General features: G+C 36.0%; 1 protein-coding gene and 1 pseudogene across 3 annotated transcripts in view; both read left to right on the top strand.

Moving 5' to 3' along the window:
- Pdp (pyruvate dehydrogenase [acetyl-transferring]-phosphatase 1-like protein, mitochondrial) overlaps positions 1-12,999 on the top strand; it is a 136,524-nt gene extending 123,525 nt beyond the window's left edge. The window contains exons 2-5 of one of the 3 annotated variants that reach the window (XM_069509083.1): positions 8,435-8,706; positions 9,514-9,652; positions 10,356-10,528; positions 10,768-12,999. In XM_069509083.1, coding sequence (XP_069365184.1) covers positions 8,533-8,706; positions 9,514-9,652; positions 10,356-10,528; positions 10,768-11,754 — 1,473 coding nt within the window. In that variant the 5' untranslated portion in view covers positions 8,435-8,532 and the 3' untranslated portion in view covers positions 11,755-12,999. Of the gene's footprint in view, positions 1-8,296; positions 8,707-9,513; positions 9,653-10,355; positions 10,529-10,767 lie in introns of those variants that run through there. The other 2 variants (XM_034983874.2, XM_034983873.2) reach the window with 2 other exon arrangements.
- LOC138404548 (uncharacterized) lies at positions 4,812-7,833 on the top strand (annotated as a pseudogene).
- Positions 13,000-13,321: the final 322 nt, after the last annotated feature.

Here is a 13,321-nt window from a genome sequence, read left to right as displayed (position 1 = left end):
AAATAAATAAAAATCTGTTTTAGAATGTACAGGTGAAGACCTTTAATATAGATAGGTATCTAATTATTATGTACTAGCTGATGCCCGCCACTTTGTTCGGGTGGATGTAGGTTTTTAAAAGTCCCGTGGGAACTCTTTGATTTTCCGGGATAAAAAGTAGCCTATGTCACTCTCTATAGGTCTTTAACTATATCCACGCAAAAAATCACGTCGATCCATTGCTCTGTTGCGACGTGATTGACGCATTTATAATAGTAAGGGTAGGGATAAATAATAAAAGGCACTTACATAAATCATCTGGTTGATATTTGCTATCAAAACCATCATCAAAAACACTACGAATGTGTTTTTCGTCTGCTTGATCATCATTCGCGGCTCGGGAAATACCTGGTTTCCGACTGTCTGGTTTCAATCTAGGAGTCACGACCTTACGACTTTCTTCTACACGACTGTCTTTATGGGCTTCAAGCGCACTTTCATTAATGGTACTTATTCTATCATTGTCATCTTGTAAGTTGTCGTTAAAAACGTTATAACTCCAATCTAAGTCTTCATTGTTTTGTCGTATGGTCACATGTTTTGTGTCAATTTTAGCGAAAGCACTATTAATCTTCTTATTAGTTCTTTCCGAGTTTAGTTTCTCTTCATGAATAGTTTCTAAAGGTTGACGTGGCTGATGTTCATTTTTCTTAAGTCGGTCAAGTGCACTTACATTAATGGTCCTTATTTTATCATTGTCATCTTGTAAGTTGTCGTTAAAAACGTTATAACTCCAATCTAAGTCTTCATTGTTTTGTCGTATGGTCACATGTTGTGTGTCAATTTTAGCTAAAGCACTATTAATCTTCTTTTTAGTTCTTTCAGAGTTTAGTTTCTCTTCAAAAATAGTTTCCAAAGGTTGACGTGGCTGATGTTCATTTTTCTTAACCCGGTCAACGGAGATCGGTATTTTACATGGGTGTGCGTTTTCATTAGACATAATTAAATGTTTTACCTAGATACGTTCCAAAAATTTAAAATATATAAACTGTTATAGGTTTTTGATTTTCCAGCGTGGTCGTCTTTCTTTGCTTTGAACTCGGAATAATTAATATGATACGTTTCTCTTTCTAGCGCTACATACACGAAACTTCTGGAAGTTTTATTTTATAAATACCCTCTCTGTAATTAATATAGTGTTAAGCTGCTACATATGATCAAAGTAGTTAACTTGAATGCCGTATTGTGGCAAGTAGCAAGCTGGCAACCCGAGCGCATTTAGACAATAAGTAGGTACCTACCTAGAATCAGTACCCTTATTATAAATTCGAAAGTGTGTTTGTTTGTTGGTTTGTCCTTCAATCACGTCGCAGCGGTGCAACGGATAGACGTGATTTTTTGCATGGGTATAGATATATACCTGGAGAGTGACATAGGCTACTTTTTATCCCGGAAAACCAAAGAGTTCCCACGGGATTTTTAAAAAACTTAATTCCACGCGAACGAAGTCGCGGGCATCAGCTATTCATCTTATAAAAACTGACTCTTCATGTACCATACTCTTTGTGTCAAAATGTTCATGTAAAACTCATTTAAAAAGTACGATTTCTCTTTAAAAGCGAACCGTACTTTTGACATGACTGTTGACCAGGTCAACACTTGACCTGTTGACCTATAGAGTTAAAAATTGGCGCGTGGAGAATCGTTTCTTAAGCGAGGTAAAAGCGAGGTTTAGATTAGCGATAAAACTTGCAGAAGTTAACTTCCGCAAGCTATTTCTACCGTGTAAACAGTCACGGCAAGCTCACTTCCGCAAGTTTTGTAACTTGCTGGACTTGCCACAAGTCACAAGTGTAAACACCATTTTTAAACTTGTGGCAAGAACTTGCCAATTATTCTGCTTGCAAAATAAAGTTTTTACTTGCCGAGCAAGATGACAGCTAAAAAAACCGACCAAGTGCGTGGCGGGCCACGCGCAGTGTAGGGTTCCGTAGTCATACTCCTTAACCTGTGAACCCTACTTAGCCATGATAGTTTTCCTTTAAAATTGATTATATATACTACTGCTGTGAATTTTTTCACGTTCCTATATACTACCATTTGGCTGATAAAGAGGGGGGGACACACACTTTAAAACATCATACTAATAAACGGATCTAGAAATAGAAAAATGATGTTCCCACACCCACAGCTTTTTTAACAGACCTATTCAACGATACCCCACCCCCATAGATATTTTTCTACAGCTTGGCATGATGGATTTCAAATGTCTGAATCTGGGTTCTATATCAAATTACTTGCATGCAATTAATATTGCTCATAAGTGTAAACTCTTTTCCAAGTACTTCCACAAGTTATCTTGCAAGCCGCTTGCAGAAGCAACTTGTGATAGAAATATTGTTCGTAGTGTAAACAGTTGAAGACAAAAATAACTTGCAAGAAGTTCTTGCTAGTCTAAACCCCGCTTTACGCACTATACCTACTCTGTGACCGTTCCAACAACATAGAGATATATCTCTATGGCCAACAATGGCGCCATAGAGTTATAGAGGAGTGTAAGATTAAGTAGCCAGCAGGGCCTCTCAACTCGAGGGCGAAGTAGATGCATCAGTCCATCCCTCTCGTTTTGAACCGTCTCCCCTTTTGTCTCGTTCTACCCGACTATATACATTTGATTTGTATATAATGAGAGTATATATACTAGCTCTCAGTACATAATCGAATTTAATTGGTTCATTTGAAATGCACGTAAATTCTTATTGGCTATTTGCATTTGAATGAGCCAATAAGAAGCCACCACTATTTCGAATCAGCCAATAAATTAAGATATTAAGATTAAACGTAAAAAAAAACATGGCTGTTGTGTTGTGTGTTATTTTCAATATTTTTCACCTTGACTTCCATTTTTTCTCAACGATTTTTGTGGTGCGAGAATTTGAAAGATTGAAACCGGGTTTCAATTGCCTATTGATAGCGTAAACAGAATTTTTATCCTCAAGTGCTAAAATTTATTCGCGATGAGGCAGTGTTGTGTTCCTGGGTGTAAAAACACCATCAGGCATCAATTTACGCATGGTACCGTTTATGAAGGTAACGTAGAAGGCACGGTTAATTCGATGTCCATTTCTTCGCAAATACTCCCGTAAGTCATTAGAGAATGTTAAGATTTGCAAACTTCATTTTTTACCTCAACATGAACTAAAGTCAGATGCAATTCCTACATTGCATTTGCCTAAGCCAAAATATATAGTTACATCTTCTCAAAACGAGCAATTTTTGGAAGTATTTCCTCTTCAATCTGGCCAACCTCTCAATGTGAGAATTGTTAATCCATCAGTCTCTTTAATAGACACAGTTAATGTTCAAACTGACAAACAATCTGTTTTTCCACCTACGAATGATCAAGTCCCATGTGTTCAAAGTACAGGATATTACTAAACGTAATTTTGAACCTAACAATCAGAGTATTGTTCAACCAATTAATGAGCAAGTCCGGCGTGTGGCTTCTCAAATAAATAAAGAAACTACTCAACCTGATTTTTATGTACAGTCCGATTCTATAACTACAAATGTAGTACATTACTGTAGTACAAGTACATCAACTCAAAACCAGTCTACAGAGCCAGAACTAACAGTTGATCAACTGAGTCCTCTTCCATCTAATTCCATGCCTTCTGATGTTATATCTGCCATACAAAGAACTCCAGTACGTGTAAAATCACATTGTAGACGTCATAAGTCCCATATAAAGTCAGATTTAATTCCTAGAGTTCGTTTATGTCAAACTGAGACCCCTCGTAAGCAAAAGCTACGTGTGGGGAATGAAATGTTAAATATGAAGTTGCGAAATTTGACTTTGAGATTTAATAAATTAAAATCAAAGACACTGTCATGGTCTACTCAAGTAAAACTTTTCATCAAAAAGTATCCTCTACTGCGTAATTTTGGATTTATTTTGAGATGTACTGTCTCAGATCAAGGCTCAGCCAATGTTGCAGCAATAAATTCATTAATAGCTGACACAGGCGAAGATATTCTTCGTAGTGGTAATGATGACCCAAATATCTTTCATTATATGATAGACAAAAATAAATTATACCATATGTATGATGTTCCGCACCTACTAACTCAATGGAACTACATGGAAATGGTGTATGCTTCAGATGGCGCACAGGGTTGTGCGGGAACTACCTAATTAACCGACAAGCATATTAAACCACTCTTGACAAGATGAAGGTCAGTAAATATTTCATTTGTTTATAATCATCTTATCGCCAGCCCACTACTGAGTAGGCATGCATTCATGTTTCTTCACGATGTATTCCTTCACCTTTAAAGAAACCTTAATTGCCTAAAATGCACATAACGCCGAAAAGTTAGAGGTGTGTCTGAGATTGAACCTTGTACCCTACGCATAAGAGGCTGTAATCTCAACCACTAGGCTATCACCGCTTATCATAGTATACATATATAAATTACTAGTAGTTGCCCGTGACTTCGTCTGCATACCATTTTTAGGGTTCCATACCTCAAAAGGAAAAACGAAACCCTTATAGGATCACTTTGTTGTCTGTCAAGAAACCTACGGGGTACTTCCTGTTGACCTAGAATCATGAATTTTGGCAGGTAGGTAGGTCTTATAGCAGACATTCGGGAAAAAAAATCTGAAAACTGTAAATTTGTGGTTCATGATTGTGATCAACCCATCACCGGCTCACTACAGAGCATGGGTCTCCTCTCAGAGTGAGAAGTGTTCTGGCCATGTGCGGATTGGTAGACTTCACACACCTTTGAAAACATTATAAAGAACTCTCAGGCATGCAGGTTTCCTCACGATGTTTTCCTTCACCGTTAAGATGTACTGTCTCAGATCAAGGCTCAGCCAATGTTGCAGCAATAAATTCATTAATAGCTGACACAGGCGAAGATATTCTTCGTAGTGGTAATGATGACCCAAATATCTTTCATTATATGATAGACAAAAATAAATAATACCACATGTATGATGTTCCGCACCTACTAAAATGTTTTCACAATAATTTCCAGAAGAAGGACTTGCTGATTGTAACCCAGCGTGCTCAATGGAAATGGTGTATGCTTCAGATGGCGCACAGGGTTGTGCGGGAACTACCTAATTAACCGACAAGCATATTAAACCACTCTTGACAAGATGAAGGTCAGTAAATATTTCATTTGTTTATAATCATCTTATCGCCAGCACACTACTGAGTAGGCATGCATTCATGTTTCTTCACGATGTATTCCTTCACCTTTAAAGAAACCTTAATTGCCTAAAATGCACATAACGCCGAAAAGTTAGAGGTGTGTCTGAGATTGAACCTTGTACCCTACGAATAAGAGGCTGTAATCTCAACCACTAGGCTATCACCGCTTACCATAGTATACATATATAAATTACTAGTAGTTGCCCGTGACTTCGTCTGCATACCATTTTTAGGGTTCCATACCTCAAAAGGAAAAACGAAACCCTTATAGGATCACTTTGTTGTCTGTCAAGAAACCTATGGGGTACTTCCTGTTGACCTAGAATCATGAATTTTGGCAGGTAGGTAGGTCTTATAGCAGACATTCGGGAAAAAAATCTGAAAACTGTAAATTTGTGGTTCATGATTGTGATCAACCCATCACCGGCTCACTACAGAGCATGGGTCTCCTCTCAGAGTGAGAAGTGTTCTGGCCATGTGCGGATTGGTAGACTTCACACACCTTTGAAAACATTATAAAAAACTCTCAGGCATGCAGGTTTCCTCACGATGTTTTCCTTCACCGTTAAAGTGATGTTTAATTAATTAAAACGCACATAACTCCGAAAAGATAGAGGTGCGTGCCCGGGATCGAACCCCGACCTCCGATTAGAAGGCGGACGTCCTAACCACTAGGATATCACAGCTATTATAGAATTTGTGGTTACATCACACAAAAAAATTAAATTGTGGTCATGAACTAATAATTAGTATTTTTAATTTTCGAAGTAACATAACTATATCAAGTGGGGTATCATATAAAAGGTCTTCACCTGTGCATTCTAAAAACAGATTTTTATTTATTTTTATGCATCATAGTTTTTGAATTATCGTGCAAAATGTCAAAAAAATAAGACTGTAGTACGGAACCCTCGTTGCGCGAGTCTGACTCGCACTTGGCTGGTTTTTAATAACTAATGAGATTAAGAAATGTTTCCACTGTGAAATTCCTCACTTAGGCTGAGATCTATATGGTGTCTTTGCTCAAACTTAAGTTTTAAGCTTGAAACACACCTTGTGTCGTCTCGCGCACATCATCTCAACCCATTGCCAGCCCACTACTGAGAACAGGTCTGCTCTCAGAATCAGAAGGGCTTAGGCCATATTTCACCACACTAGTGTGGATTGGCCTTGAATAGGAGGCCGACGTCTTAACTATTAGGCTGGTGCTCTTCGTGGTTAGCGCATTGTCATAATCGCTACCCATAATTATCATAAATGTGAAAGTATGTTTGTTTGTTGGTTGCGCCATTGCCTTTAGTATTTTTAATTGTAATCATATTGCAACTTCTTCTTTTCTTCTCTATGGCTCTTTGTAATATTGCAACTTTCAACTTTACAGGTCAAATTTGCTGCACAAGTCTTCAGCAGAGAGGTGTTTGCAGCCTTACAGAACAGGATAAAGACAATCTGCAATTAGTACATAATTATTGTGTTCCATCTGTGAACATTGATAATGGTTTCTTCACTGCTGAAATCATCTTATTCATAAACGATTTGTTTGACAGCCTGAACTGTGCTGGTCATAAGGGTCCACGATAGTTACACTAGTTTACTTAATCACATCAAGATGGCGCTGTCCGTTATTAATTTCCATAAGTTTCATATTATATGAGAAGTTTGAGATTTGTTGTACGATGGTACGGCACCCTTCGTGTGTTGGACCATCTCCGAAACTGCTAGGCCAATTTTCAAAAACTACTAAATCGTTTTAGATATGGTTGTTTGCAAATATCACTTCAATTTTGCTATATTATATTTTGTTTTGTATGAGTAAGTTTCGATCCTTTTTAGTACACACATTAAAATACATTTTTACTTTTAATTATTTTACTTGTTAACATTGGCAATGCCTTGTTCACAGCTGAGATACTATTTTTTATTATAATGGCTATTTGTGTTAAAATAATTTACTAGCATAATATGAAGAATTTGTAAAAGCTCAAAGCTGTGAAGAAGCTACTATTTATAAGCTGTATTTTGTATCAATCTAATTTTTAAAGTGCCACCTGGAAATCGAATGAGCAAAAATACATAAGTATTATTGTTTTAAGCGAGGTTTAGATTAGCAACAAAACTGGCAGAAGTTGACTTCCGCAAGCTATTTCTACCGTGTAAACAATCACGTCAAGCTCACTTGCCGCAAGTCACAAATGTATGTACATGTACAATATTAGTAGTGTTAACAATTCTGCAAGTACTTGCGGAATAACTTGCAAGAAGTTCTTGCTAGTCTAAACCTCGCTTTACCACCGCGTAGTTGTGTTCTCTAACCGGTCTACTGGCATGACCCATTAGATAAAATCTTGTTTATACCAAAATAAACCAAAAATATCTTTTCAAATTCCTAATTATTTTAGTTTTAAATACTTGTAAACTTTACATCATTGGTTGGTACAAAATACTGAAGTATCTTTCTGAAATTTGTAAAGAAAATATTTTTGTGTACCTAAAAAATATTTTGTACATAACTTTTATACAAAAAAAAAACAGCTGTTGAGTTTCTTGCCGGTTCGTCTCAGCAGACTGCATTCCGAACCGGTGGTAGTGCAAAAAGATTTTAAATGAAAATACATTTTTTTCACTGAAATTTTGTTTTCTTTTTCACAAATTTTAATATTATGGTTAAAGCATTCTAGAACAAAAACCGGTAGTTTTAAAAAATCGTAATGTAGCGAAAAATCGGAAAAATTTAGCCGGTATAATCGAGATAGAGTTATCGTTTCGAGCGCATCTCTAGCATGGTCTGTGATCTCTAGTTTTACACGGATTACTGGTCTGTGGTTTTACTACGTCACGTCCTTTTCCGGCCTCCCACCCCACTGAACTCTCGTATAGTAGAATTGTAAGAAAGAGAAAAAACCGCCCATCATTGATAAAATCCATTGTTAGGCTATTGTATTTTATAGAGGGAGTGAGAAAAAAGATAAATTATATGAATGGGATCACGTGGGCACCACTTTATATACATTCCTCCTCCGCCCGCCATTTTAGTAAGCTATTTATAGTCTATGGACTAGTGCGTCTTCTTTTATTTCTGGTCGGTGGTAGCCAGCCTTACAAAAAAAATATCGTATCTATTTGTTTTATTTATTTTCATTGTAATTTTATTTGCTGTAAGGGTGTAATTTCTTTTGTAGGTACCTAGTTATTCAGATCGACATTGGCATTGATGTTGCTTTATTGTATAGTGCAAAATTTTGTCTCTTGATAATATGTAACACCTTAAAAATATAAAATTTGGTGATTGCGTAACATGCCCGGCTAATTTTTGGACCTTCGTCTAAATATGAATTGTTCCAATATAAGTATAGTTATTAATACATGTTTAAAAGTAGATCGCAGCTTGAAACAGAAGTTGTCCCGCATTTGGTACAATGATCGGCCACGTTATTTCCATTCTTCGCGCACAGTATGTCAAACCCAGAAAGATGATGTTGAAGTCCTCTTGTCACCACAAGAAGTAAGTTTACTTTCGTTATGTATTAACCTTACATTGATTTACTCTAAGTACGCAACTGTAAGACACCCATTCCTGGACATAGTATGCTGCTGGTATCAAGAGGCTCGCACAGCTAAAAACTAAAAAGATTCTTAAAAGATGAGATAATACCTAGATTCTGAAGGAATCACAAAGAAAAATTATTTGAATACTTTCAAGTCAATTTACATAGAACTTACACCCTGGTGACACAAGGCTAGATTTTCTAGCAAAATAATGGCTGTAAACTAGCAAGATAATTATTTGCTCTCCATGGTCAAAACTAGCTTCATTGTGTTGTGGTACAATACAAATGATGTCATGAAAAGAAGTCTGCGTTTCATGCTAGCCTGGTATTTTGTTTAGTTGATTGTTTCTGTATGTTGACATATAAAAAGATCTTTAATTACACTGTGTAATTGATAAGTCAGTCATCCTTTCTCTTCCTGTGGTCAGTAATCCTTTCTCATCCTGTGCTTTACGAATCAGTCGATCCATATAACAGTGTCAGATGCTATGACCAGTAGAGGTGAAGGAAACTACGAGCGTGACAGGATAAGTTTGACATGTGGGAATTTTTATTTTTGTTGATCCTCTTAATTTTCTGGAATAAAAAGTATCCTGTACATGTCCAGTAATAATATGTTCTTCTACAATGCAGGCCATCTATGTGCCAAATTTACTCAAGATTGGTTCAGAGGTTGAGCCGTGAAAATGGAATGGGACAAGCACTCAGACACACTTTCACATTTTGTAATGGATTTGAAACTAGCAATAACTTGTTTCTAGGTGACAGTTATTCTTCGTAAGAATGAATTTAATAAAGATTTTCCACAAGGGTCTGTTAAATCCTATGATTCTAACCAGTTGCCATCAAATGACCCTATAGAGGACACTAGATGTGAGGCACAGTGCAAGATGACACCAGGTAAACAATTTAATAAATATTTGGTTGAACATCAGAGATCACATTTTTTTTCTGTGTCATTTTATTGTCTTTACAACACATGATATACACTGCTACTTCTTTATTACCATAAAGTGCCCTGTTGGCGCACTACAGGAAAACTTTATCGTTTTAAATGGATTTTTTTACATTAATTTATCAAAGTTATTTATAAATATGTAGACACATTCTACTGCAAAGTGTAATTTCGCTACGATATTATACTAAATAACAAGACATCACATGTACGCTTACAATATTTTGACCAATTTTCATTGTTATTTTTTATGGAAATATTTCTAGGACATTTTAAGACTCGATTCTAGTGTAGTAAATTTTTGTATGATTATTCTGGTAATAACTTTTTATGGTATTTATGGTAAATTCATGTATGGAAGGTGATCGATACTATCAGTTGATAATGGTGATGATGATAATAATGAATGATGGTGTATTCATCTTCTTATCTCATGGCTCTCCACTGCTGACATAACCTTTTCCAACGTGGGGCCACAACTGATCCTCAGCTGTCCTCATCCAGTCACTTTCTAGCACCCTCTTTATGTCATCGGTCCATCTTACTGAAGGTGCCCCACAATATATGCTAAAAACGAACGAAGCTCAACTTAGCTAGAAGCTAAATTGTATATGAGTATTGATTAGTTAATTTTCCTATGTACTACAGGTTTTTTAATGGGAGTATTTGATGGGCATGGTGGTCCAGCATGTGCACAAGTTGTGTCTAAAAGGCTGTTCAAATATATTGCTGCTGCACTCCTTCCTCAAGATCTATTGCAAAACTATATCAAACAAGAACCTAGAGAATTATTAATAGACACATTCAACGACAGAGTAAGTGTAAGTTAGCATCGTTATTGTGTATAACTAGTTGATGCGCTTCAGCTTCACGCGGGTGGGCTTATTTATCTTTCCATTGAGAAAATATGAATGTGTTATAAGTTACAAAAAAAGATCAGAATCAAAAAAATAGTTTTGGGCTCCATACCGATAATATTGCTTCCTCTTGTTATGTATGTATGCAAGTAATGTTTATTAATACATAAGCATATTGATATAAATTACTATTCTAATTTCAGGCAGAAATCATACAAGATCTCAAACTAATCTATGATAAAAGTTTTAATGAATATTTGGATAAACTCTCAAATTCTGCCAAAGATGAAGTAGATGTGAAGGTATGTTTGGAAAATGGCATAATGCATTTAGATGAAGACCTATCAAGAGAAGTTGTTGAACCATTTAAAGAAAATGGTACTCTTAATCACAAGACACTTTCTGTTGCACTGTCGGGTGCGGTAGCTTGTGTATCTTACATAGACGGGCCACATATGTACATAGCAAATGTAGGCGACTGTAATGCTGTTGTAGGTACTATGACTGAAGATAGTGAATGGATTGCTAAAAAAATTACAAAAGAGCATAATACCGAAAATTTTGATGAATTAAAGAGAATATGGAATGAACATCCAGAGGAAGAGCGTAAAACCGTAATACGAAGGGATAGGCTGTTAGGAGAGCTGGCACCCTTACGAAGCTTAGGAGATTATAGGTATAAGTGGAAAGCTGAAATTTTGTCTGAAGTGGCAGTACCTTTGATCGGTCAAAAGGCCATTCCTGCAAATTATTACACTCCACCATATCTTTCAGCTAAACCAGATATTTATTATCATCGCTTAACACCTAAGGACAAATTTTTGATAATTGCCTCTGATGGTTTGTGGGATATGATGACTCCCATACAAGCAGTTAAACTTGTTGGAGAGCATATGAAAGGGAAGGTGTTTTTTAATCCTCTTAAGCTTCCAAAAAAGAATATTCAGCTTGGTGATATAAACGAATTACTGTTGCACAGGAAAGAAAGTTTAAAAAGTAAACCAAAAGATAGAAATGCGGCTACACATCTCATCAGGCATGCTATAGGAGGTACTGAATATGGTGTAGACCACTCACGGCTGGCACATATGCTGAGTTTATCATCGGATGTGAGTCGGATGTTTAGAGATGATATGACTGTAACCATTGTTTACTTTGACTCTGAATTTCTTAGGCAGTGTCCAGCGTAAAATGAAATACAGTACATAGTTAAAATTGGAAAAACAGTGCCTTGATATTTTATAGTTACAGTTTCTAATTAATTTTCTGAATAATATGATTGTCGATGTTTGTATACTCGTATTGTATTGCTCTGATCTAATTTTGTTCATGGTGAATCAATGCAATCGAAATTTAATTAGTTTTTGCAATTTTTAAGATGTATGTTTATTTAATGTTAATATTATAAATTTTTAATGTAAGCAATATAACAATGCAGCTAACTAGAATAATATAACATTTGTTTTGAAATGCCATAATTTATTAATATGATTTTTTTTGTAATTATTTCATTTCTAATAACACATTGTGAAACAGGCAGAGACTGTGTTTAATATAGTTATAATTAATTAGATGATGCTTGCGACCTCGCGTGAATATTGGGTTTTTAAAAACCTCGCGGGAACTTGTGATCTTCCGGGTTTAAAAGTAACCGGTGTTGGTTTCCAGAATGCAAGCTATCTCTGTACCAAATAGATAATGTCTACAATTACGCCCACGTTGATTTAGGTTTTTTAAATCATGTGGGAACTCTTTGTCTCCGGTGTGTAAACTAACTAGGCCATGAAAATGGAGCAGACAGACAGATAGACAGACACTTTCGCATAATTAACAACATGATAATATAATGGTATGGATTCGTATAACTGTATAGTAATATGGATATAACTTATGATGCAAGTGCGGTATGACGAAAGTTATAGCCGAGGTGCAAATTTTAATTAAATATCGCCGAGAATCTGATTTTCCATGCGCATGTGTACCATACAAAGTTTTGTCATTGCGATACAACTTGTTAACTTGTTGTATTAACTTTTCAGCCGCCAATAAGTTTGAATCCCTGATTATCTATGTTAAACATAGTTACTAATAATGTGATCAACAGACTACTCTAAATACTAATTATTTATTGATTTCGCTTTTATAATATTAGTGTGAAGTTAAAAGAGCTGAATAATTGAGTGTTGGTTGAATGTAGGACATTGTTCTATGTATTTATTGGAAATTTGGAATAATTATAGAATATTGTCAATTTTTAGGTTAGATCTCAATTACTATTAAATTAATATTGTGTTATAAATTTAGCACGTTAGCGTGGGTTGCAATATTTGGATAATAAAACCAATTGACCTACCTCAACCTATTTTTGATTTAAAGACTTTAAACTATTGAAATCATGGGTATTATTTTAAATATATTATAATATTTAAAATTCATATGTTTGGACTGTTCTTTTGTTTGTTACCTATGCATTCGTGCACGCGATTCGCATTGCAAGTAGCAACGCATACCGAACACTATTGGTTAACCGATAGACGTCCAGTCTACAGCTGAACATAGGTCTCTTATAGGGAGTTCACACGCGCCACGGTCTTGCGTTACCTGGATCCAGCGGCTTCCTGCGACTCCTTTGATGTCGTATGTCTATCTAGTACAAGTCTGCCAACGCTGCGCTTTGCGACGCGGCGTGAGGTTGCCATTCCAGCATTTTGGGGCCTCTACATCTATCGGTTTTATTCTTGCTGGTTCTTCTCGGTA

The sequence above is a fragment of the Maniola hyperantus genome, chromosome Z (genome assembly GCF_902806685.2).
Source record: "Maniola hyperantus chromosome Z, iAphHyp1.2, whole genome shotgun sequence".
NCBI classification, from domain to species: Eukaryota; Metazoa; Arthropoda; class Insecta; order Lepidoptera; family Nymphalidae; genus Maniola; species Maniola hyperantus.
The sequence above is the reverse complement of the archived record's forward strand: the minus strand, read 5'-3'. Positions and strand labels throughout refer to the sequence as shown.